The 26,343-nt window shown below is 41.8% G+C and overlaps 1 protein-coding gene across 1 annotated transcript; it reads right to left on the bottom strand.

Moving 5' to 3' along the window:
* Window positions 1-16,265: 16,265 nt before the first annotated feature.
* RXYLT1 (ribitol xylosyltransferase 1) lies at window positions 16,266-24,438 on the bottom strand. Its single transcript, XM_080934965.1, has 6 exons — window positions 24,118-24,438; window positions 23,181-23,336; window positions 21,787-21,889; window positions 19,277-19,591; window positions 17,485-17,655; window positions 16,266-16,689 (listed from the first exon to the last, which is right to left on the bottom strand). The coding sequence occupies exons 1-6, from the start codon at window positions 24,284-24,286 to the stop codon at window positions 16,272-16,274; spliced, it is 1,332 nt and encodes a 443-aa protein (XP_080791091.1). The 5' UTR covers window positions 24,287-24,438; the 3' UTR covers window positions 16,266-16,271.
* Window positions 24,439-26,343: the final 1,905 nt, after the last annotated feature.

Raw genomic sequence — 26,343 nt, 5'->3', positions numbered from 1 at the left:
AGGGCCACTCACTAATGCAGGTCTCGCGGCAGCCATTTTGCAGTCCCAGAGGGGCCCTCCACAAGCCCCTGACAGACAAATCTGTTTTAGATGTGAAAGATCTAGACACTTAAAAAAAGATTGTCAGATGGTCACTAGAGACCCTCCGTCCCTTTGCACAAGATGTGGTAAGGGGTACCATAAAGCTGAACATTGCCGCTCTGTCAGAGACCTCAAAGGTCGGCTCCTCCCTCCACTAGAGAGCCAGACTGCCCAGACCAATGAGATGCCAAAAAACGGGTCACTGGGCCCCCGTTCTCAGGGCCCTCAAAGATATGAGAGCAAATTTTCCAAACCCCTAGGGGAGAGCAAAGTGAGCACACAGACAGGCCAAAAAGAATGGACCTGCGTGCCTCCTCCTCACTGGTATTAATGCCTCAGATGGGCGTTCAGCCCATCCCTGTAGGAGCGGTCACCTTGCCTCCAGGAACCCTAGGGCTGATCCTCGGATGAGGATCCCTTACAGCACAGGGACTGATAGTCCACCCAGGCATAGTAGACAATGACCACTCCTCTGAAATACAGGTACTGTGCTCCAGCCCAACGGGCATATTCTCTGTAACTCAAGGTGACAGGATTGCACAGTTATTGCTCCTCCCTGATAACTCTGATAAAAAGACTAAGGAAAAAGCAGAAAAACAGATGGGTTCCTCTGGGACCAACTTAGCTTATTTAGCAGTATCTTTGAATACCAGGCCAAGGCTTAACTTGTGGGTTAATGAGAAGAGATTTGAGGGCATCCTTGATACAGGGGCTGATAAGAGTATTATATCCACTCATTGGTGGCCCAAACATTGGCCTGTTGTAGAGTCATCACACTCCTTACAAGGATTGGGTTATAAGTCCTGCCCCACCCTTAGTGCAGCCTCACTCACCTGGAAAACCCCTGAAGGCTAATGTGGGCAATTTGTCCCCTATGTACTCCCTCTTCCAGTTAACTTATGGGGGAGAGATATAATGCAACAAATGGGGCTAATTTTGTCCAATAAATATTCTGCACAGGCTTATGATATTATGGATAAGATGGGATATAAAGAGGGAAAAGGCTTGGGACGCTATGAACAAGGACCCTTAGAGCCTGTCTCGCCTAACCCCAACAAAGAAAGGCAGGGTCTGGGTTTTTCCTAAGCGCCACTGAGGCAGCGCGGCCCATACCATGGAAAACGGAGGATCTGGTATGGGTTCCTCAATGGCCCCTTACCTCCGAAAAGTTAGAAGCTGTTACCCAATTAGTTAGAGAACAACTACAATTGGGTCATGTAGAACCCTCTACTTCACCTTGGAATACCCCCATTTTTGTGATTAAAAAGAAATCAGGAAAATGGCGATTGTTGCATGACTTGAGAGCCATCAATAAACAAATGCATTTGCTTGGCCCTATACAACGTGACCTACCGGTTCTCACGGTGCTCCCAAAACATTGGCCTTTAATGATAATAGATATTAAAGATTGTTTCTTTTCCATACCTTTACGTTCTCAAGATAGGCCCAGGTTCGCCTTTACCCTTCCTTCTATTAATCATGCAGAACCTGACAAGAGGTTTCAATGGAAGGTCCTGCCTCAGGGCATGGCTAATAGCCCGACTATATGTCAGTTATATGTTCACCAAGCCCTTATTCCTGTTAAAAGACATTTTCCATCATTAATTATGCTGCACTATACAGATGACGTTTTATTATGTGACAAAGACTTGTCAATCTTAACAGAGGCTTTTCCCCTACTGCAGCAAGCTTTGGAAAAAATGGGCCTACATATTGCCACAGAAAAGGTCCAGATTTCTGATACCAGTCAATTCCTAGGGTCTGTGGTATTCCCTGATAAGATTGTCCCTCAAAAGCTTGAGATAAGAAGAGATCACCTCCACACTCTTAATGATTTTCAAAAATTACTGGGAGACATCAATTGGCTTAGACCTTTTCTTAAGATTCCTTCTGCTGAACTTAAACCCTTATTTGATATTCTAGAAGGAGATCCTCATGTCTCCTCACCTAGAAGTTTGACCCCACAAGCAGAAAGAACGTTACAGTTGGTAGAAGAGGCTATACAAGATGCACAATTGGCTCGCATAGATTATGATAAACCTTTTTCGTTGTGTGTTTTTAAAACAAACAGACTCCCTACTGCTGTGCTTTGGCAACAGGGACCATTATTGTGGGTACATCCTAATGCCTCGCCAGCTAAAATAATTGACTGGTATCCAGATGCTGTGGCACAATTGGCGCTGAGGGGACTAAAATCTGCCATCACACATTTTGGCACTGAACCACATTTGCTAATTGTTCCCTATAATGCCATTCAGGTTTCCACTCTTGCTGCCACTTCGAATGATTGGGCTATCTTAGTCACCTCCTTTTCGGGAAAAATAGATAATCATTACCCAAAACATCCAATTTTACAGTTTGCTTTAACCCAACCTGTAGTTTTTCCCAAAGTAACATCCTGTAGTCCCCTAAAAGAAGGGTTAGTTATTTATACTGACGGTTCCAAGACCGGACTGGGGGCTTTTGTGGTTAATGGACAGGTCTATTCGAGGCAGTATACAGAAGCCTCTCCACAGGTGGTAGAATGTCTAGTGGTTCTTGAGGTCTTACAACGTTTCTCAGAACCTATAGATATAGTGTCTGATTCATCTTATGTTGTTAATGCTGTCAATCTGCTTGAGGCGGCTGGCATTATTAAACCCTCTAGCAGAGTTGCCTCAATTTTTGCGCAAATTCAAAACTGCCTTCTAGCCAGAAGATCACCCTTTTATATTACTCACATTAGAGCTCATTCTGGATTGCCAGGACCTATGACTCAAGGCAATGATTTGGCAGACAGGGCTACAAAAGTGATTGCTATAGCCATGTCTTCGCCTCTAGAGGCTGCTAAAAGTTTTCACAAAGACTTTCATGTAACTTCTGAAACTCTGCGGTGCCGCTTTTCCATTTCCAGAAAACAGGCTCGCGATATTGTTGTCAATTGCCAAAATTGCAGTCAGTTTCTGCCTGCGCCCCACTCTGGAGTTAATCCTCGGGGCATCCAACCTCTTCAAATATGGCAAATGGATGTTACCCATGTCTCCTCCTTTGGTAAGCTGCAATATGTACATGTATCCATTGACACCTGTTCGGGTATAATTGCAGCCACTCCCTTATCTGGAGAGAAGGTCTCACATGCCATCCAACATTGTTTGGAGGCTTGGAGTGCCTGGGGTAAACCAAAGTTCTTAAAGACAGATAATGGGCCTGCTTTTACCTCACAAAAATTTCAACAATTTTGTAGCCAGATGGCTGTGACTCATCTTACAGGTTTGCCGTATAATCCACAAGGACAAGGTATTGTGGAACGTGCTCACCGCACCCTTAAATCATATCTAATAAAACAAAAAGGGGGAATTATGCAATCTCTACCCCCTGTGCCTAGGACCGCAGTATCCATGGCACTGTTCACCTTAAATTTTTTAAATCTTGATGACCACGGCCATACAGCGGCTGAAAGGCATTGCCTACCCATGGACAAACCAAGAGAGATGGTGAAATGGAAAGATGTCATAACTAATAAATGGAAAGGACCAGATCTTGTGTTGATAAGATCCAGGGGAGCTGTTTGTGTTTTCCCTCAGGATGAAAATAATCCCTTCTGGGTTCCCGAGAGGCTCACGCAAAAAATGATGGAGACTCCTGATGACAGCCCTGCTCCTGGTGCTGTGGAACCAGAGAGTCAGAGGAGAGGCGAGATGGGAGATTCTGTCGGCATTCCTGAAACCAATTCCAGTGGAACATGATGCTACAGTCTTCCCTAAGCTTTTCACCTCCAATATTAACTTGGGTGGGGGTGGGACTCTTTGGAGCAATCCTTTGCTGCGGACTTGCGTTGCTTATCTGGCTGGTTTGTAAGCTCAAGGCCCAAACAAAAAGAAATACAAGGTGGTTATTGCCCAAGCGCTTGTCGCTCTAGAACATGGAGCATCAGCCGATATCTGGTTGTCTATGCTTAAGCAGTAGGTCGCCGGCCAGACAGCTCTTGCAATCCTAGAACTTCGGTTCATTGCACAGGATTAGAGTGTCTGGTTTGAGCAGCCCATGAGGGATGCCGACCAAAGCATTGCACTGAGAGCCCCTTGTCTCGGGGTATCTCTGGGAGGTATGTCATTTTGCGTGAGGGTTGCCTGCCCCAGTGTCCCTCCCTCAGAAAAACGGCAGAGTGACAGGTCAAGAGTACTACAGGCTACAAAAAGCCTAGCGGTTACTCCTGTACATGGTCTTTATACACCTTAATGAGGATTTGACTTCTATCTCCGCCCTCCTAATATGGGTGTCCTACTTTGCTCAAAGAATGAAAGATAGGGGGAGATGTGGGGCGCCGCCTGCACATTCTCCATTACAAGATGGCGCTGACATCCAGCTGGAGTTAGCAGTAAACAAGCCATGTGCGCACGTGCTGGGTAACTTTCCACTCCTTGAGCTCTGCCTCTCCCGTGGCGTCATAGGGCCTGATGAGTTTCAACCAATCAGGGGGCTCCGCGTCCAAGGCAAGGACTGATCTCTTTATAAGGGGACGGGCTAGATAGTTCACGTGGTCTCGTTCGTCTTGTTCGTCTTATTTGTCTTCTTGGTCTTCTTGGTCTTCTTCGTCACGTGTAGCAAGTGCTGGTTCTCGAGAGCATTAAAGTTTACCGCAGAAGGATCCTATTTCATGTGCCGCGTCCTTCTTGCAGGCGAGACGGTTGCGCGGACACTTTAGGTGTTATGGGATTATTTAGATGGTTTACTTGGTCCTGGTTTAACTTTAGTATCTGGTATCTCTCTAGGAATTCATCCATATTCTCCAGATTTTCCAGATTTGTTGAGTATAGGCTTTTGTAGTAGGAGCTGATGATTTCTTGAATTTCCTCAGTTTCAGTTGTTATGTCTCCACGTTCCTTTCTAAATTTGTTAATTTGGATACTCTCTCCTTGCCCTCTAGTTAGTCTGACTAAGGGTTTATCAATCCTGTAAATTTTCTCAAAGAACCAACTCTTGGTTTTGCTGATTCTTTGAATGGTTCTATTTGGTTTTTATTTGGTCAATATCTGCTCTCAGTTTGATTGTTTCTTGCCATCTCCTCCTCTTGGTTGTATCTGCTTCCTTTTGTTCTAGAGCCTTCAACTATGCTGTAAATTTCCTAGTGTATGCTCTCTCCATTTTCTTTTTGGAAGCACACAGAGCTCGGAGTTTTTCTCTCAGTACTGCTTTCATTGCTACCCATACGTTTGGGTATGTTGTGTTTTTACTTTCATGAAATTCTAAAAAGTCCTTAACTTTTTCTTTATTGCTTCTTTGACCATGCTATCATTTAGTAGAGCATTGTTTTGTTTCCATTTGTATATGGGCTTTTTGTTGTTTTTGTTGTTATTAAAGACCAGCCTTAGACCCTGGTGATCTGATAGGATGCATGGGAGTATTTCAATATTCTTACATCTTATCAGGCTTGTTTTGAGACCGATTATATGGTTAATTTTCTATAATGTGGCATGAGGTGGTGAGAATAAGTTCTATTTTTGTTTAATATGTTATGTTCTGCAGATGTCTATTAATTCCAATTGGTTCATTACCAGCGCTAGTTTCACTGTGTCCTTGTTCAGTTTCTGTTTCCATGATCTGTCCATTGATGAGAGTGCTGTTTTGAGGTCTTCCAGTATTATTGTGGGGGAGCAATGTGTTTTTTGAGCTTTAGTAGTGTTTCTTTTATGAATATAAGATCATTTGCATTTGGAGCATATATGTTAAAGATTGAGAGTTCCTCCTGACAAATTTTCCCTGTCATGAGTAAAAAGTGTCCTTCCTCATCTTTTTTGATATCTTTTGTTTGAAAATCTACTTTATTCCATATCAGAATGGCCACTCCAGCTCTCCTCTTGTCACCATTTGAGTGGAAGGTTTTTTTCAAACCTTTTCCTCTGAGATAGCGTCTGTCTTTGTCTCTGAGATGAGTTTCCTGTATGCAGCAAAAGGCTGGATTCTCTTTATGTATCCAATCTGATAGCCTATGTCTTTTTATTAGGGAATTGAGTCCATTTATGCTAATAGATATTAAGGAGTAGTGGTTGCTGTTTCCTGCTACTTTTGCTTTGAAAGATAGAATTGTGCTTTTGTGTCTTTCTTCTTTTGGTTTTCTTGCTTAGATATTTTCTGTTTTTACTAGGATGTAGTTTCCCTCCTTTTATTGTGTTTTCTACTTATAATTCGTTGTAATGCATAGTTTGTGGTCAGATATTGTGTAAAATTAGTTTTGTCCTGTAATATCTTGGTCTCTTTATCTATGTTGATTGAGAGTTTTGCTGGGTGTAGATAGCAGCTTGGGCTGACATGTCTGTTCTCTTAGGGTCTGCATGATGTCTGTCCAGAATCTTCTAGCTTTCATAATCTCTGTTGAGAAGTCAGGTGTGATTCTGATTTGTCTGCCTTTATATGTTCCATGACCTTTTTCCCTTACTGTTTTTAATATTCTTTTTTTTTTTACTTTGGGCTGTTGGCATTTTGACTATTATGTGTCGGGAGAAATTTCTTTTTTGGTGCACTCTATCTGGGGTTCTGTAGTCTTCTTTTATTCTCATGGTCTTCTCTATCTTAAGTGTAGGGATGTTTTCTGTTATGATTCTGATGAAGATATTTACTGTGTGTCTTAATTGATATTTTTTGCCCTCTTCTATTTCTATTATCCTTAGTTTTGGTTTTCCCATTGTGTCCTGAATATCCTGGACATTTTGAGTTAGGAATTTTTTGTCTTTTGCATCTTTTCTGACTGTTTTGTCTATGTTTTTAGTTTTGTCTTTCGCTCCTGATATTCTTTCTTCCATCTCTTGTAGTTTGTTGGCAATGCTTGTATCTGTGACTCCTGATTCCTTTTTTAGGTTTTCTACTTCTAGGGTTGTCTCTTAGTGTTTTTTTTATTGTTGCCATTAACATTGTAAATTTCTTCTTCAATTCCTGCATCTCTTTGGTTCTGTTTTCCTCTAGTTCCTTGATTTCTTTCAGTGTTTTTCTTGTTTCCTCTTTAAAACCTTTTTTCTTTATACTTTTCCTCTGGTTCTTATTTAAGGATTGTTATCATCATCTTGAGATATAATTTTGAGTCTGTGTCATTTTTCTCTGGAGTGTGTGGCATTCTGCTGTTTGGTATGATGGAGAGCTGGGTTCTGGTGTTGCCAAGTTGTCTTGGTTTCCTTGGGGTAAGTCCTTTTGCTTTCCTCTTTCCATCATGTTGTGTGTGATTATACGTGGTCTTGTTGTCAGTGATTGGTTACCATCTCTCCCGTGTACCTGGCATGTGGCCCTGGATCTCTGATGTTCCTGGTGGCAGATGGCCTGAGTGCCTGTTCTACATGCTCGGAACCTCGGGTTGGAAACCAAGTCCCTAAGGCAGAGTTCCTGCTCCCTTGAAAGAAAGGGGGTGGATGCTTTCCAGGTGCTTAACCCAGATCTCTTTGTTCCTCCGTACTCAAAGACAGTCTGTCCAGGCCTGCGTCCCAGGATCTCCACTGTTCCTGGTGGCAGATAGCCTGAGCCCCTGGTCTGCCTGCATGAGGAGGCTGGGTGGAAACTGAGACCCTATGGCAGAGTTCCTGCTCCCCTGAACCACCGTTAGGCGTGCTTTCCCCATGGTCAATCCAGACCTCTCCTGGCTACTCAGTGCATTCTCACCAGGCCTGTGTCCCCGGATCTCCACTGGTCCTGTTGGCTGTCCTGCGCAACTGTCTCGCCAGCAAGAATGACGTGGCACATGAAATAGGATTCTTCTGCGGTAAACTTTAATGCTCTCGAGAGGCAGAGCATAAGCTTGCAACACATGAAGACGAAGACCCCGAACTCTAGCCCATACCCTTATAAAGGGATCAGTCCTCGCCTTGGACGTGGAGCCCCCTGATTGGTTGAAACTCATCAGGCCCTATGACGCCACGGGAGAGGCAGAGCTCAAGGAGTGGAAAGTTACCCAGCACGTGCGCACATGACTTGTTTACTGCTAACTCCAGCCGGATGTCAGTGCCATCTTGTAATGGAGAATGTGTAGTCAGCGCCCCACATTTGGCAGATGGCCTGAGCACCTGTTCTGCATGCACCTCTATCTCAAGTTTTTAAAGAACATAAGTGTAGTTCAGCATTATAGAAAAAAGTGGTGTCCAGAAGAGCTGGAGAAATGTGTACCCTTTATGTAATAAGAGCATTGATCTCTGGACCACCCATGAATGTGCTAGCATACCTGTGCATGTGTGAATCCCTGTGTACATGGCAAGCTCACGTTCTCCCATGAGTCAGTGAGGCAAAAGTAGGAAAAGGAAGGTTTTTCCTCTGGGACAGCACTGTTTTCTTTCTTCTCTACTTCTGTGTCATAAGTCATCACAAGATCATAATCATATATGATATGTAACAATATGAATCACTATCATCAAGTGCTTTCAACAGAAATATGGAGAGTGGCTTAGATGTATAGACATCTTGGCTCTCTGGGGTGAAGGTAAGAACATTACTATGGTGGAGCTGTCTAGTTGCTTATGGACACTTGTCTCATTACTGAGTCTGAACAAAACCACGGTCCTCTTGGTGTGATTACCCTGCAGGATCTTCCAGTCACTACATAAGAACTTGCCTTAGTGTTGGTTGCAATAATGTCTGTTTTCTCTTGTCAAAAATGATCAGACTTAGCTTAGCTTCACTTTTGTGTATTTGGCCTGAAGATTCTAATTACCTAAATCATTTAAAATATTTAGTCTTTAAGAAAACAGGTAAAATAAATAGATGCCAGTTGATGTATGTGAAAGTAAATCATATTTGACGTGTAATCACTGTCCTCTGTTCATAGGGACTTAGATGTAGTTGGTAGTGTTGTAAAGTTATTGCTTGAGTAACTATGTTATTTTAAGTCATTTTCTAGGTCAAATAAGATATCACAGGATTTATACTTTTACATTGCTACAACAGTGTCTTGCAATAATATTTATTTTTAGGGCATTACCTATTTTCCTCAGCTGAAATGTTATTGCCTGAAAAGAATTATTGTTTATTTTTTGAAGCCTGTCAAGTCCATGTAGAAATTTAAATTTTATCAATTTGAATATGAATTTTCAACAACAGAAAGAAAACCTATCAAATTTACTCTCTTTATTATTAGGTAGACTCAGAAAGATTATTGGATTTATTTTTTGTCTCTTGTTTGTGATTGACTTTAGTAAATATTTATTTGGCATAAAATCTAGAAAGTTTTTCTTAAAACATTTTTTAAAGTACATTGGTTTCATTTTATTTCATGTGAGATAATATTTTGCTTGTGTGTATGTATATGCAACACATGACTGTATGGTACCTGCATTATTTTGAGACATTGTTGCAACCTGGAAACTGGAGTTATTGATGATTGCAAAGTACCAGCTGAGTCTGTGTCCTGAAGTTGTGTTTTCTGCAAGAGCAACAACTGCTTTGAAGTACTAAGCCATTTTCTACTTCTTTCCTTGAGATTTTCAGCACTGCTCCACACCATGTGGGGAAAAATAGAGCAAGTCAATTTTCATGGTCCATGGAGTCTTTGCTTGGGGTTTCCAGGCCTTGATGCTCACTGGACAATAAAGAATGAAGCAAAGTCTAAGCAGGTGGTCAGCAGGATCTTCATAGGCAGTGAATGCTGCAGGAGGGGGTCTCTGGAGATTTCTGTGTTACAGCTCTGTGAGAAAACAGCCCTTTTAGAAGGTAGTCTATTACCATTTTCTGATCTGTATTCCAGTTTAACAGGAATTAAATAATGTTTGACAAGTGGAACGGGGTTCTTCTTAGGGTGAATTTCATTGCCTAAGGTTTGAAGTTGGGGAGATACCTCATTTCCATGGAGAGGCATTCCAGGGTGTTGAACCTCTAATTTCTGCCATGGATTAAATGACTATTCTCAGGTAGAATGTGGGGGTTGGGGCTCCCAATATAGGGTAGAGAAGGAAGGCCTGCTGAGACAGGATGTTCTCCAAACTGCCTCACACTCAGGGAACTATGCCCACATTGGAGACTTCCACCTCAAGTCACGGAGTTTTTGAACAAGCTATCGTTCTAGCTCATCTTTAAAAAAAATTAAATTTACACTTGTTTAGTGTTTGTTTGGGCATATGTGTACATCTGTGTATGCTTGCTAGTGTAAATGTGCACACCGCATCCCATATGTGAGGTGAGTCTCAGGATCATGGAGTGGTCAAAGAGAAAAGCAGTGTTGGATAAAGATTGGCCTGAAGCCTCTGGCTGTGGTAGTTTGTGAGACAAGAACATGGAAGAGCACAGAAGGGCAGGGTCTAGCCCAAAAGAAGCTCCAACATCTAACAAAGACACATGCTCCACCATGCTCATACAAGCCTAATTTATGATAGCCAGAACCTGGAAAGAACCCAGATGTTCCTCAACAGAGGAATGGCTACAGAAAGGATGGTGCATAACACAATGGAGTACTATTCAGCTATTAGAACCAGTGATTTTATGGAATTTCAGGCAAATAAATGGAACTTGAGTCTATTATTCTGAGGCAGGAAACCTAGTCACAAAAGAACACTTATGGTATGTACTCATTTATAAGCTGATACCAGCCCCCAAAGTATGGAATACCCAAGAAACCATCCACAGAACTTATGAAGCTCCAAGAGAAGGAAGGTAGAAGGTGGATGCCTCAGTCCTTCTTAGAAAGAAGAACAACACTTTTATGAAAATAAAAACAAATAGAGGAGCAGAGATTGGAGAAGGGATCATCCAGAGACTGACTGTCTCACCTGGGGATATACCCCATATGTAGTTACTTAACCCAAGCACTACTGCCGATGCCAAGTAGTGCTTACTGGCAAGAACATTATATGAATGCCTTCTTAGAGGCTTTGCCAGAGCCATACTGATACAGAAAAGGATGCTTTTGACTAACCATCAGACTGAACATGCAGACCCCAATGAAGGAGCTAGAGAAAGGACTGAAGGAGCTGGAAGGTTCTGCAACTCTATGGGAAGAACAAAATTATCAACTAACCAAAGCTACCACAGCTCCTAGGGACTAAAACACCAACCAATGAGTTCGCATGGAGAGACCCATGGCCCCAGGTTCCTATCCAGAAGAGGATAACATTTTCTGACATCAAAGGGAGGAGAAGCCTTTGGTCCAGGGAAGGCTCATTTTCTCCGGTCTGGGGGAATGCCAAGGCGCTGAAGGGGGAGAGGGCTGTTGGGATGTGGAACACTTTCATGGAGGCAAAGGGAGTTGGAGGGGGGATGCGATTAGGGAAAGGGATAACATCTGAAATGTAAATGCAGAGAATATCCAATAAAAAATAAATAAAATATAATTGTGTAATATACTCCAGATTAATTAAATAATCTTTTAAAAATAAAAATAAAGAACACAAGAAACTACATTTCACTAAAATCAAATCATCCAACTTAAAATGAGAGCAGATGGAGCTTGGGAGTCTTATGAATATGTAGGGAGAAAGACTGAGGGACCAGAAAACGACAATGACTCCTCAGAAAGACCAACAAATTCAACTAACCTCAACCCTTGGGGACTTACAGAGACTGAATCACCAACCAGACAGCAAGCATGGTCTGGACCCAGGCCCCCTGCACATAGGCAGCAGATGTACAACTTGGTCTCCATGCAGGTCCTGACGACTGGTGCAGGGGCTGCCCTTGATCCTATTGCTTGCCTGCCTGTAGATCCTGCACCCCCAAATGGACCTTCTTGTCTGGCCTCAGTGGGAGAGGATGACTAGTCACATAGAAACTTGATATGCAGGGTGGGAGAAGGGGTAGAACAAGAGGGGAAGCTTCACCTCTCAAAAGAGAAAAAAGAAGTGAAATGGGGGAGAACTTCTGTGAAGGGGTACTGAGGAGAAGAAGGGCTGATACCGAATTGTAAATTAAATAAATAAATAAACTTAAAAGTAATTTTTAAAAATGAAGATCTGATCTAAACAGAATTTTAAATGGAGGGAAGTCAAATTCCTGAGAAATACTTAAAGATCCTTAGACATCAGGGAAATGAAAATCAAAACTACTTTGAGATTCCATTTTACACCTGTCAGAATAGCTAAGACCAATAACACCAGTGTCAGCTCATGCTTGGAAAGATATGGACCAAGAACACTTTATTGCTGGTGGGATTGCAAACTTGTGCATCCATTATAAGAATAAATAAGGTAGTTCCTTGATCAAGGCCCAACTACATCATTCCTGGGCACATACTCAAAGAATGCTCCATTCTTCCACAGGGATATTTATTCAAATATCCTTATAAAGGCTTCATTCAGAATAGCCAAAAAACTGGAAACAACATACAAGTACTTCAAATAAAGAATTCGTAAAGAAAATGTGGTTCATTTGCAGCATAGACTTTAACACAGCTATTAAAAACAAAAAACAAAAACCATGGTATCATGACACTTGCATGCAAATTGATGGAACTATAAATAGTTACCTTGAGTAAGGTAACCCAAACCCAGAGAGGAAAAAAAATGGCATGTACTTACTTATAAGTGGATATTAGCCATTAAGTAAATGATACCCAAGCTATAATTCATAGGCTCACACAGGTTAAATAAAGAAGAGGGTTCTAGAGGGTATATGGATCTCTCTAGGAAGGATAAATAAAACAGATGATTACTAATTTCCAGAGTAGTTGTACCAGCTTACAACCCCACCAACAGTGGAAGAGTGTTTCTCTTTCTCCACATCCTTGACAGCATCTGCTGTCACCTGAGTTTTTGATCTTAGTCATTCTAACTGGTGTGAGGTGGTATCTCAGGGTTGTTTTGATTTGCATTTCCCTGATGGCTAGGGATGTTGAGCATTTCTATAGGTGCTTCTCAGCCATTTAATATTCCTCAGTTGAGAATTCTTTGTTTAGTTCTTTACCCTATTTTTTAATCTGATTATTTGATTCTCTAGAGTCTAACTTCTTGAGTTCTTTGTATACATTGGTTAGTATCCCTCTATCAGATGTAAAGATCTTTTCCCAATCTGTTGGTTGCCATTTTGTCCTTTTGACTTGGCCTTACAGATGAGTTGCAATTTCACGAGTTCCCATTTCTCGATTCTTGATCTTAGAGCATAAGCCATTGGTGTTCTGTTCAGGAAATTTCCCCCTGTGCCTATGTATTTTAAGCTCTTCTTTACTTTCTCTTCTATTAGTTTCAGTGTGCCTGGTTTTTTTATGTGGAGGTCTTTGATCCACTTGGACTTGAGCTTTGTACAAGGAAATAAGTAAGGATCGATTTGCATTCTTCTGCATGCTGACTGCCAGTTGAACTAGCACCATTTGTTGAAGAGCCTGGTTTTTTTTTGTTTTGTTTTGTTTTGTTTGTTTTGTTTTTCCATTGAATGTTTCTAGCTCCTTTGTCAATGATCCCATGACCATAGATTCGTGAGTTCATTTCTGGGTCTTCAATTTTGTAGATTGTCCTGAAGCTGTTGTATTTTAATGTTAATTTCACTTCCCAAGAAGGGCTGCCTAGTCACATGATTCCAGCTGAATCTTCCCATTTTAATTAGTAATATAAAGGAAAGCCAGTGACTGGGTGGGGCTAGGGAAGTAGAGAGGGCTGAGAGTTCTGAGGAGGTCAGAGGACAGAGGGTGAAAGTTGTCGAGGCAACATGGAGGTTCCCAAGGACCAGCTAGACCCAGGTGATATTAATTGGCATTGAATAGCTACGAACATTAAGGATTTTATAGGTCTATCATCTTATATGAAGGGCAGTTTATATCTTTGTCTATTTGTGTACAGGGTTTGTGGACTGAGAGTTGAACATTTAAACCTGTCTGAAGAGCTATCGGGCTGTAGAAATATATTGATGTGGGATTTTGGGGTATAGAAATATCCCAGTACAGAGGCAGAGAACAGGTGGTACTAAACCACCAGGGGAAGAGTTGCACAGACAAATTGGGCCATGGTGGGAGCTCAGACCGGGCGCCAGAAGTGGGCGCATCTCCATATCAGGGTCAGGCTGAGGAATAAGACCTCAGGGCCAGTAAAGAGCTAAACCGTTTTTATTTTTTTAATAATTACTGCAACACAATTCTATTCCATTGATCTACCTTTCTTTGTACCAATACCATGCAGTTTTTATAACAATTGATCTGTAATACAGCCTGAGGTTAGGAACAGTGATTTCCCCCAGAAGATTTTTTATTATAGAGAATAATTTTTGCTATCCTGGGTTTTTTATTATTCCAAATGAATTTGAAAATTGCTCTTTTTAACTCTATGAGAAATTGAGTTGGAGTTTTGATGGAGATTACATTGAATTTGTAGATTGCCTTAAGCAAGACAGCCATTTTTACTATGTTGATCCTTCTAATCCATGAACATGGGAGATATTTTTACCTTCTGAGGTCTTCTTCAATTTTCTTCTTCAGAGACTTGAAGTTCTTACAGACCCTACACTTGCTTGGTTAGGGTTACCTCAAGATATCTTATATTCTTTGTGACTATTGTGAATGTTGTCAATTTCCTAATTTCTTACTCAGCTGTTTTTCCTTTGAGTAGAGGAAGGCTACTGATTTGTTCGAATTAATTTTATCACCAGCCACTTTGCATAAGTTGTTTATCAGTTATAAAATTTCTCTGGTGGAATTTTTTGGGTCACTTAAGTACGCTATCATATCATTTGCAAATCATGATATTTTGACTTCTTCCTTTCCAATTTGTATCCCTTTGACCTCTTTTTTTCTGTCTGACTGCTCTAGCTAGTACTTCCAGTTCTATATTGAATAGGTAGGGAGTGGGCAGCCTTGTCTAGTCCATGATCACAATTTTAAATTTACATCTTTTAACTTAATTCTGAAGTGTTTCTCTCTCTCTCTCTCTCTCTCTCTCTCTCTCTCTCTCTCTCTCTCTCTCTCTCTTTCTCTCTCTCTCACACACACACACACACACACACACACACACACATACACACAACTTGGCATGCAACAGCTGCCCTACTGTGACAGTTACTTTAGCAACAAACAGTTGCAAAGATATCACAGAAGCTTGAAAAATTATTTGTCTTGAACTCCTAGTTTTCCCCTTGCAAGAAAAATAAAATATCCAGGTAACAAACATCAGTTACCATATAATCCTGTAGCCCACTCCCAAAGCAGAGCACCTTTCATTAAGCCCATCATCAGAGAGAAAGTCTCTTCATTTTATATAAAGAAAACTAATGTTATGGGAAAAAAAAAAAAAAAAAAAAAAGACCTCAGAGGACAAACAAAACCCTAGTCCTGACATTGAAGACCAGGGCTCAAAGGCCACTGACTAAAAACATAACAGTGGCTGCTTATCACTGCAAGCACTCCCAGAGGCTTAACCTTGAGAAGTTGAGGCTTCCATGTGACTGAATTTGATCTTCCTAAGTGCCAACAATGGACAGACTATGCAGCACACAAGTGACAGCAGTCTGTCCCGACACCTGGGAACCAGATGCAACAGACAGCTAAGTTATTGGTTGTATGTGTCAATTAGAGGTGATTCAGCTCTAAGTTTCAATATAACACTTTAGAGGATAGTGTTGTGGTAAGTCTTTTAATCAAACTCAAGAGAAAGTATGAGTGACCACCCTGGTAACATGTCTAATCAGGTCATTCTGCCCTGAAGCAGGGCCAGAGATGTCAAGGATCCGGATTGCTGTTGCTGGAATAACTCAACAAAATGAACCTCTGATGATGAACCACAGATGAGGAACTTTTAGAATGCAGTCAGTTAACAAGCTGTCAGGCAGGGGCTACTTCCTGGATAACCTGCATTTTATTATAAGAACCAAAGTTAAAACCAATAAAGACCATAGTCCCATCCAGCATTAACAGCCTCTGAATTCTTGGAAGAATCTGTATTTTAGGGCAGGATTCAATTAAGAATTATAGGCCAATCAAATGTCAACTTTTCACTCTAACTTTCCTAAACAGGTTTGCACTCTGAACCACTGAGCCAATGCTCCAAAGTGGGTTAAAGCCAATGAGAAAATGTAGTAAATGTTGTCTTATTCACTTTAAAAGAACCGAATCTGAATAAGTGATTTATTTATTTACTTATCTGCTGTGTTTCTGTGTGAATGATGGTGGGAAGGGCACAAGACAGCCCTTGAGACCCAAAAGATCTCTTTTATCTTGTACATAGTGGTATCCAAGAAGGATAGATTTGGTTTGTTACATGATAAAGGTAATGGAGGCAGCTTATCAAGCACTATAAATATTCACACTTATGAATACGCTGTACTAGATATGATTAACCTTTATTATTCATAAAAAATGAACTTTCTAAAACTTTAGTAAATTTCCACTTTAGTTCTGTTTTGAAGTGTTGGTACCACTGAAGTAACATTTTTCTTCTTTGAATCTTTTCTTGTAAGAGTAAAGTCTTTTCCTTTTCTAAAACAGCAGGAAGCTCCTCCCAGGTCTTAATGAAGATGAAGGGGGCCCCCATGGCCTTGAGTAACTGCAGAGGAGCGCTGTGCTGACTGGATGTGTTTCCACAGTGGCCAGCTGTCATCACGTCTTCTACCACAGGAATAGAGCCAAAGGAGCAGGCCTCATAGATCCTGTAACATTCTGTGTTCACTCCTACAGGGCACAATGTGAGGTCACTGTGAAGCAAAGCATCTTGGTAATTCTTAAGGCTTTCATTCGTCTCCTGAGGCTGCCACCTAGAAAGTTAAACAAAGGAATTCATGCAGGGTTTTACTTTCTTATGAACTCTCTTTTTGAAGGAAATTTTTTAATGTCAATTATCAAAATTGTGAATACACTATAGAGATGATAAATATGAGAGACACTGAAAATGTTGGAACAAATACATTTCTTTAAACTTTTAAAGATTTTGGGTTATGGATATAGCCTAGGTGATAGCACTAAAACCTAGTACTGATCATCATCTATGCATTAAACTGGGTATCTAATCCTGTAATTCTAGAAGTTACAATAAGAACCTACTATTCCTCCAGGAAGGCTTTCCTCTCTAAGCACCCTCATCCATTCACTCACACTGTCCCCTTGTGCCTCATGACCTTTGACTTTGCTCCTCCCTCTGCATGGACACTGTTCAATCATACACTCTTGAGGCCTGTCTACCCAGAGTCTGCACGGACTTCTGCTCAGTTCTTTCCTTGCGCAGCATCATCTAACACACACCATGTTTACGTGTCTCTTCCTGCAACTAACTCCTCAGTGCTGTGAGAGCACATCCTCTGTCCTGCTCTCCCCTCAACTGTTGACATTATCCTGATAAAATGGTTCTGGTGTATGACAGTTGTTTAGTGAGTAAATGAATTTAATAACATTACATTAACAGCAGTGACATCCATCTAGACAGCATTTTTTGTTTATTTAAAAAATAAGTTTCTAGATCTAGACGCTTAAATGGAGTTATTAGAGATTCTTTGGAAACCTTTTTGTATACAAGGTGACACTCAGACTTGGGAACACATAGACATAGAACTTACTGTTCTCTTGCAGAAACCCAACAGAGTTTATCATTTCCATCTTGTTTCAGAATGTTCATTAGTGCCTGTCTTGACGAATTCTCATAGACAGTTCCTAAGAAATTACATATGTAGGGCCTCTCATCATGCAGCATTGACCAGCTGGCTTCAACCACAGGAAACTTCCTGTATCTATAAAAATAAATAATAAATAACTACATGGTAAGTCCGCCCTACAGCTTGGCTTGCTAGGTTTTATATATATTATATATTAAGGAGATTTAAAATATGATTTCCAAGCACACCGCACAACAGACATGTATAATCATATTTGTCCATTAAAAGGAAAATGTACTGTTATAGTCATGAGCTCTGACAGATAACAAATGAAACCCATGTTACTCAATAAAGGAGGCTGACTACAAGAGACCCATTCCATGGACATTGGACAATGACTCTGCTCTTCTGGAGATCATTATGGCATTTTGCATCAGGTAACTTCTTGTTGGAACAGTCCTATATGTGCCATGTTTAATAGCATCCCTAGCTCTACCCATCTGATGACACTTGTTACAATTTCCTGTTTTTATTTGAGACAATCAAAAAGTTTCCAGATCTTACTGAATGTTTCTTCATTGGGAAAAGGATGAATCTGGCAATATTTCTATCTTCTATACAGTTTGGAAAAAGTGAAAATATTTCTATAAATATAGGCTCTTCTCAAGGAATAGATTTTCCTGAGGATTATAAGGGTAGATGTAGTTTAAAAGTATTTGAAATATTAAGACTGGTCCTAGCCTAAACTTATTCAGCTGGACTGTTGTACATGTAGGTATGAAAATATATGTCATTTCTCTAGTGACATCTGTGTAGCTGAACAGAAAGCAGTTTGAATCTACAAATGGTGCTAAGCAGTGACAGATTAATGAATGTCTGATTCAATTCTATCAGTGAGATAATTCATTTTTTCAACAAATAATTGAGTACCTACAGTGTATAAACACCATTTTAAGATGTATTTTCACTTGTGTGTATATTTGAATGCCTGCTTATCTCCATGTATAGCCATGTACCCAGAGAGTACAGAAAAGGGTGTCAGATCCATTGGAACTATAGTCACATATGGCTGTGAGCCACACCACAGGGGTGCTGGGAACTGAACCTGAGTTCCCTGTAAGTGAGCAAGTGTTCTTAACTGCTGGCCATCTCTACAGTCCTTCATGAACTGTATTAAAGCAGGGAAGAAAATCCTTGCCCTCAGAAAGTTTACATACTAGTTTGAGCCTACCTGGAAGTTTAAGAATCTATCCATAGAAAGCTTAAAACATGTTTTCCATTTTTTAAAGATGGACGATGATTATATAGAGAACCCTAAGCTATCATTTAATTAACCTTTGCTTTTACAACAATTGAGATTTACATAAAGTCAGCCAATCACAGGCCTACAGGCAAGTGTGTACTTTGTATAAACATACTGCTACAACACTGCTTTCACTACAAATTACGGCACTTCTTCACTCTCTGCCAAACACCTTTTTAGGACTGAACCTTTATCCTACGTCCATTTTAACCAAAACAACAGAAAAGTACTCATCAGTTCTCAAAAGAGGTAAAATCCAACAGCAGCAGCTGCAGCAGCAACAACAAACCTGTCACTTTGTCACTGAGGCAGGAGGCCACACTCTCTGAGTGTAGGAAAGATTGCCCCTGGCCCCATCATCTGTGAGCCTATAGCCATCTAAAACACCATCTTCCTGGTTCAGAATAGTAGACCTTAGGAGTCTAGAGATGCAGTATTTTATGTGGTACTCACGTGGCTACACCTAAAGGCCACTGGAGGACATCTGCACCATTGATCCAGGGGCTGTCATAGGTTATGAAGAGCAGGTCCACAAAGCCTCCATTTCTCCTGAGGAACTGCAGTACCCAGTCATTATCACAGTGCTCATCTCCAAGCAAGACAACTGCCAGGTGATGCACTTTTCGGGTTTGTATTAAACTCTGTGCATAAAGTAACCACTGGGTGGCATGGAAGATCTTGGCTTTCTCTCTTCCATTTAAAACAAGAACCACACTGTCCACATCTATGGAGAAGGACCCGGGAGCTACAGCTGGGCCAGTGAGGAAGCTGCAGAAAACAACACATGCAAACAAGAGAGAAACAAAACTGAACCAAGGAAACTTTCAGTAACTTTGTATAAAATCCAGAATGAGATTTAATTTATTGTTTTCTTTAGAAATGCAGTTTTTATAATACAAGTCCTCCTGAGTGAGACTGGGACAGGTAAAGACTAATAGCTTTGGGTGTAGAAATTCAACTAGCATATGAGAAAGGAATATGTGGAACTCTCCTTTCCTCACTGAAGGCAAGGCATCAAAAATAACGTAAAGGTAAGCATCAAGCTTCAGGAGATTTTAAACATATAATTAAAAGGATTTATATGCATGTTTGTGTGCACGTGCGTACATGCACGTACGTGTACCAAGTGTGTATGTGGAGGCCAGAGGACATTTTACAGGGATTGGCTCTTTCCTTCCAACATGAAGGTCTTGGGGTTGAATTTGGGTTGTCTGACTTAGGCACTTGGGGGCAACCTCTTTTAACTTATCTTGTCAGTCCTTAAAATATGGTTTTATATAAGTATGGAAGTACATATTGAAAAAATATTTATATACCTTTGATCACTAGAAGTAAAACAATATGAGCAAGATTATACACCAAATTCATAAGAGATATTCTCTTGAGGAAAGAAGAATAAAAAGTCTAGGAAACAAAGAAAGGCCTTCTTTTAGCAAGAACAATCCCTTTAAGAGGAAAGTTAAATATAAAGATTATTCATGACAGATAAAATATGTTAAGTATGAGTAGTTAGGAAATGGGAGTATGTTGTATATCTTTGTTTGAAATATATTTTTAATAGTTTTTTTTTTATAAAAGGAGTAGACATGTTAGAACTCAGACTGTCATATGCTGCCCTAATCACTGCCACCAAAGTATTGTGAACTGTTAGTCCACGTCCAAGGGAATGGGTACTGGGAAGTGAAGACAGTGGGTGTGGACAACTCCTTTGAAAGCACTGACGTGGCTAGAGCAGAGATGAGTGCAGGCGAGAAGAGAGGCAGGGCCTGACTGCACAGAGGTAGGGCTGGACGTCTGGGATTAGGGAAGGTCACCTCAGAGAGAGCTCCGAGGGAAGGCTCTGACAGAGAACAGGTCTAAATGCCGGGCATTTGTTAGGGGAGATAATTATGAATGTGCTCACTTTCCCTTGAACTGCTGATCCTCATTCAGAGTGTTTGCAATAAAAATGTATGCCGTGTGGCACTGGGAACCAAGTCCTGAATCTGTGCATGTTAGGGCAGCCTTCTACTAACTGAGCTGCATTTCTAGCCCCTCGCTGCTACTGCATTTAAAGCATGACATTATGAAATCTGTTGACTTTTCCTACTATACACTAACATTGTAAAATAAAGCTTATGTATGACTTACAGAATGAATGCTATGCTTTTGACAGTCCGCCCTACAGTAACTCAATTGTCACAGGAAATAAACATGTAAAAACAACTGTTTATTTCAGTAAAACGTCAAATGCAAACAGTACTTTCATGAGAAAACTATGGTTTTTCTAATTTAAATCTTAACTATTTAAAAATTAAGAAATCATAGGTAAGTTTAATGAAAAGTAATAATCCCTAAAAGCCTTGACAATGCATGGATTTTATGGATTCCAAAAATCGAAACAGAAACAGTTCTAAATTCTGCAAATATAAATAATGGAAAACTATATCACTGAATAAATCACAGTAGATAGGACATAAAATATTGTAATGAAAAAAGTTGAATTCTACCTGAATATTTTCAGGTTCCCATAACAATTAATGAAATAAGTCATAAAAGTAATGTTTGTTTACATTAGTCCTCCAAGGCACAGGACGTTAACGGATCATTTGCAGTCAAGCGTACAAGATGTGGAGCACGAAGCTTTCCACAGCATCAGCTGAACATGAGACAGAAGTGAGGCTCCAAAACTTATTTCACAGACTTTTTTTTCCTCAGTATTGGGGACAGAATCGTGGACCTTACACATCCTAGACAAGTCCTCTACCACTGAGCTCCACTGCCAGCTCCCATCCAAGACTATTCCATAATGTCCCATTTATTAAGAAAATGTTTAATGAAGCTTGAGCCATGAACACATACTTCAGGATTTATTTCTGCATTTCCCCCCGCTGGAGGGAAAATGACTTGTGAAAGTGTATTTTCCTTTAGAAGTTACGTAGAACATCACAGACATACGAGGTTAAGGTTATCCAAGTGAGTACCTGTACTGTGTTCTTCCTACAACTGACTGTCCTTCCCTCCACTGAGCAGTCACATCAGCAGGATCAAGAGTGCCTTCAAAGATATGTTCCCAGAGATATAGACCTGGCAATCACAGAACAAAAATACAAACACCTGCTGTTTTATCTACTTCAGTATGTCCAAAAAATTGGTTTTTTGTTTGTTTTTTGTTTCTATGTTTTTTTTTTTTTTTTTTTTTTTTTTTCCTATTTTGACTATGAGCTTGGAAGGTTCCTGCTATGGTCTGCTTGTAGGTAGTGCTACCAAGACAAACCCTAGTCATCAAAGGCAGCTAACTGTATGAGGGTCAGACTTCAGTGGTTGTAGGTGTTAAAGTGGATATGGTAAAGACAACAGAATAGTTTATTTACACTGAATCACTAATGTCATATTTGGAAGCAAAGTGTGTACTATAAATAAAAATACCATCATTATTAGAATTAATTTAATATAACTGGAGGAGCTAAATGTTTTGTTCTAAAGCCAGAGGAGCTCACTAGTATATCAACACACTCAGTGTGTCAAAGGGACTTTACCTCCTCGTTTGATCAGACAACCTTAAAAGCATAATCCCCTCTGCAGACAATTGCTACCTTATCCTATCTCCTTAGGACACTCAGGATGCTTTGTTTTGGTTTCATTTGAAAGAAAGCTTTTAAGAATGGACATGACCAGTAGTACCCACATTAATTTAATTAATTAACATTAATATGGAGCCATACAAAACCTTTGAGAACCTTGTGTCAGTTATACTGAAAGATATATTTTCTTCCCCTTCCATTATGCCATGTTACCAAAGACACCCTAACAAACTGACCAATCAGCGAAAGCTTCCGAATGTGTTAGGCTGAATACCGCCCCCCTTCTCCATGTTAGATCTTAATCTCTAGCCGCGGTGACTACTACCTTACATGGTGGAAGCGTTTCAGTGGGACTAAGGTGCCAAGACGACACCTGACTCTACCACCTGAATATGGCATTTTGTTACAGCATATTTATACACAAAGACACACAGACAGTATGGTGTGGGGGCAGAACATGGTACCCGGAAGTGAGGGGCTACTGTGGCAAATAGTTAAAAATGACACGGTAGCTTTGAAATTGGGAAGTGGAGGTGGCTGGAAGAGTTGTCAAGAGTATGTTTTTTAAACAAAGTCTACATTACAATTCTTTAAACCCACTGCAGAAGAAATGCTCGGTCTGTTTAGTGAGGAAGACTCAGAAAAGAGGCCCACATTGAGAAAATCTGTATTGTCTTAAGGACGCTGTCAGAAACTGACGTCATTAAACAGTGGAACATACACTAGTAAGTTCGATACCAGTTCAGTACACATTACCCACTTTTTGCATGCTTTCCCTCTTTACAGTAACTTACCAATGGCAGCTTTGCCCCAGATTTGCACACTATGTTCTATTTTTTCTTTCGTGGATTTGTCTAAGATTTGCAGGCTAGCTTTAATTCTGTGTTGCTGCTCGTTTTTTTCATCTCCTTCCCAAGGATTCCATTCTTCACTCTCCAAAGCGGACTGCTCTGTTTTAAAGAGAGTGACTGCGTTTACCAGTGAGGACTAACTGCAGGAATAAAGTCAAGTCATTTGAATAAGATGCTAGTTTCATCCTGTCTTCAGGTTTCAAATCTGAAACATATGACTGACAAAAAGGAAATAAGGCAACATTTTTTTATTGAACCGCCTCTGTCAAAGATTAAAAAAAAAAATAACACTAGATAAGAGAAGTATATCCTCCTCCATAAACCTTTAGAAATACCCCCAGAATGTCTATCAAGTCATGTGCTTTAGTTCTGGAGTCGTTTCCCGGGTTTATGTAAGTGACCTATTAGTAGGTAAGTCTTTAGCACACTGTCTCCACCAATTTCATATACAACTGTGCATAAAGAGAGTTCCGCTCAGGGGAATGGAAAAGAACTGCAATTCCAAAACAAGTCACAAACACCAGACGATGCTCCTTGTTGCAAAGAGAAATCATGGCCTTCCGAAGTCACAGGTTAGAAAGGACTGTGCGTACTAAGGGATGGACGCTTTAAACTCAGCCCGCAGCATTCCTGCCAATCTCTGGCCTCTGAGGCATACCGAGCGTCTACACCACATGTCAAAGGCCTAGGGTGCACGCCGCTAGCCTCGGGTGGCCCTGGGCGCAGGAAGCTCGCCCAGGGTGATCAGAGCCTCCGAGGCGAGCCCAGAGCTGGCTCTGGGGGCTGAGGACCCCGAGAGATCCCCCGAGCCCCGCACGGCGCGCGCCGCCCCGCGTCCAAGCACACGGCAGGGCCGCTGCCCGGTCCTGCCCCGTCCTACCTCGGCCGCGCCTCTCCTTCGCCTGCGCCGCTGTCTTCCTGGAGCCCCGAGGGGTCGCGCCCGGCGGCCGGCGGCGGCGCCCGAAGAAGACGTGGTAGGCGGCGTAGATGGAGAAGAGGCAGTACAGGGCGACGAGGAGCGAGCACAGCCGCGTCCGCGTCAGCCGCATCCCACCGCGGCTCCACGGCCCGGCCTCCTCGCTTCCGCCCCAGGGTTGGTGTCCGCCCCGCGGGCTAAGCCCAGCCCGGGTTCTCAGCGTTCGGTTCCCGCCCTCCGCTCCTTCAGCCCGCCGGTCCTTAAAACAACCAGCGTACCCCACAGCTCCAGAAGCACAGGCCTCAATCTGCGGCTGCGCCGACCTCAGGCACCGCCTCCTTACAACCAGCCTCCCTCAGGTCCCGCCCCCACCGTCAGCCGCACTCTGGCCCCGCCTCCTCACCCTCAGCCTCACTCAGGCCCCGCCTCCTCATTCATACCTTTCTCAGACTCCGCCTCCTCGCCCCCAGACTCAGGTCCCGCTTCCTCTCTCACAGAGACCCGCCCCCACCTCCACACTCACAGCCTCACTTCGACCCAAAGTAAGCTCAGTCTCATTTTTCACAGCCTCCCACCCTGCCCTTTGCTCTCAAATTTTCGCAGACCATGCCCCCTCCTCGTCTCCTTCAGGACCTCGGGATCAGTGCTCTGAGATCTGATCAGCCTTATCTCCAAGGTCAGTCTCCAGCGTCCTCTCTTGACAGGGTCCGGTCCACTTCCAGCACAGCTCTGCTCATATCCCCAGGGCAGCTGCTTCCCACCACAGGACCCAACTGCTCCCAGGATGGCATCCTCACCCCCACACAAAGCTATCCTTTCCTGTTGCTGGCTAACTGTAAAGTATACATATATTTGTAAAAATCCAAAAGTACTCACTGGTGTGGTATTTATTGGCTGAAAATGTCCTGTTCAGTTAATCATTGTGTTAGTAATGCTACAGCGGTGTCTTAACACTGAGAGATTTTCTTCACAGCTTGGCCAGCCTTTGTTTCCGACTCTTTGGTAAAACATTCTTGGGCCCTTTAAGAACCTATATGTCACTAACTGTAGCTGTGAAATTGGGATACTTCTATGCATAACTCTATGTATATCTTTCTCTATACCCCAGCCTTGTTATTTCCTTTAAGGAACACCGCACAAACTAGAATTTCTCTTCTCCCAGGCAGATCGTTGGAATGCTGATCTTCCCCCCACATGGACGATCTGGAGCTGGCCAGTAAGAAAGTCTCTGACCTGACTTGTGACTCAGTAGGTCACATAAGGTCCAGTTCAGCAGGAGGACCACAGCCCCAGGCCCAGAGACATGGGAACTGGGAAGCTGGGTGAAAGTCTTTCTGGGCTCCTCGGACGGACAGTCCATTAGCATGAGACTAACACTAATCACACCCTTTGTCCAATCATATTTGAGTGTGACTGTCCATTCTTCCCTCTCATGTCTTGTCTATGAATGGGCATTAAATAATTCTTCAAAGACAGGATTCTGCAGTGTTTGAGGGGGCTTCCAGGAATGTAAACAGTCGCCCCAGTGCTTAGACAATGGTGATCTCTCCTCCATGGGGATAAAGGGTCTTACACTCAGCTTTCTGCAAGTCCTCACCTTACCTGTGTCTTCAACTGGATGTCTCTCTTACATTCCCTTAACAGCAAAGCAGTAAGGTAAGCACTGAGCTAATCCCAGTTCTGTGAGCCACTCTAGCAAATTAATTGGCTTCGTGGAGGGAGGGCATGGAAACACCTTTGTATCTGTCTGGGTTTGTCAGACTCTCAAGGCACAGACTTATGTCCAGATCTGGAGTAAGGGCTGTCTTGGGGGATTGAACCTTCAACTTGTGACATGCAGAACATGTCAGAACTTAAAGGACACCTGGCTTGTGTCCATTGCAGAATGACTTGCTAGATGGTGGGGACAAGCCCCACACCCTGTGATGTTCTGAAAGCAGTTTGTGTGGAATGCAGAGCGGGAGGCTGAACTGTTTCCCTTTATACAGGTTGTATATGTGAAGCTCTTAAGTCTCACCCCCAGCAAGGGTTAGTTTTCTGTGTGTAATGCTGACTGATAAATATAAGCAAAGAGAGCTATGGGAACTTATTGGTTTTGTAAGACAGTGAAAGGAATGTATTGCTTCGCTAAGCCAAACAAGACAATAGATACTTCTGATCAATAGTGCTCATGCATGGGCTTGCGAGATG

Source organism: Micromys minutus (assembly GCF_963924665.1).
Source record: "Micromys minutus genome assembly, chromosome: 22".
In the NCBI taxonomy this organism is placed as follows: domain Eukaryota; kingdom Metazoa; phylum Chordata; class Mammalia; order Rodentia; family Muridae; genus Micromys; species Micromys minutus.
Note: the sequence above shows the minus strand (reverse complement) of the source record. Positions and strands in the feature narration are given on the sequence as shown.

Excerpts from the sequence above, each read along its gene's own strand:
- RXYLT1 (XM_080934965.1), bottom strand. The coding sequence starts at position 24,286 with ATGCGGCTGACGCGGACGCGGCTGTGCTCGCTCCTCGTCGCCCTGTAC. Across the intron at positions 21,890-23,180 it reads CTGGGGCAAAGCTGCCATTG|GTCTATATCTCTGGGAACAT; the intron begins GTAAGTTACTGT and ends TGTGATTGCCAG. Across the intron at positions 19,592-21,786 it reads GTAGGAAGAACACAGTACAG|CTTCCTCACTGGCCCAGCTG; the intron begins GTACTCACTTGG and ends TGTTTTCTGCAG.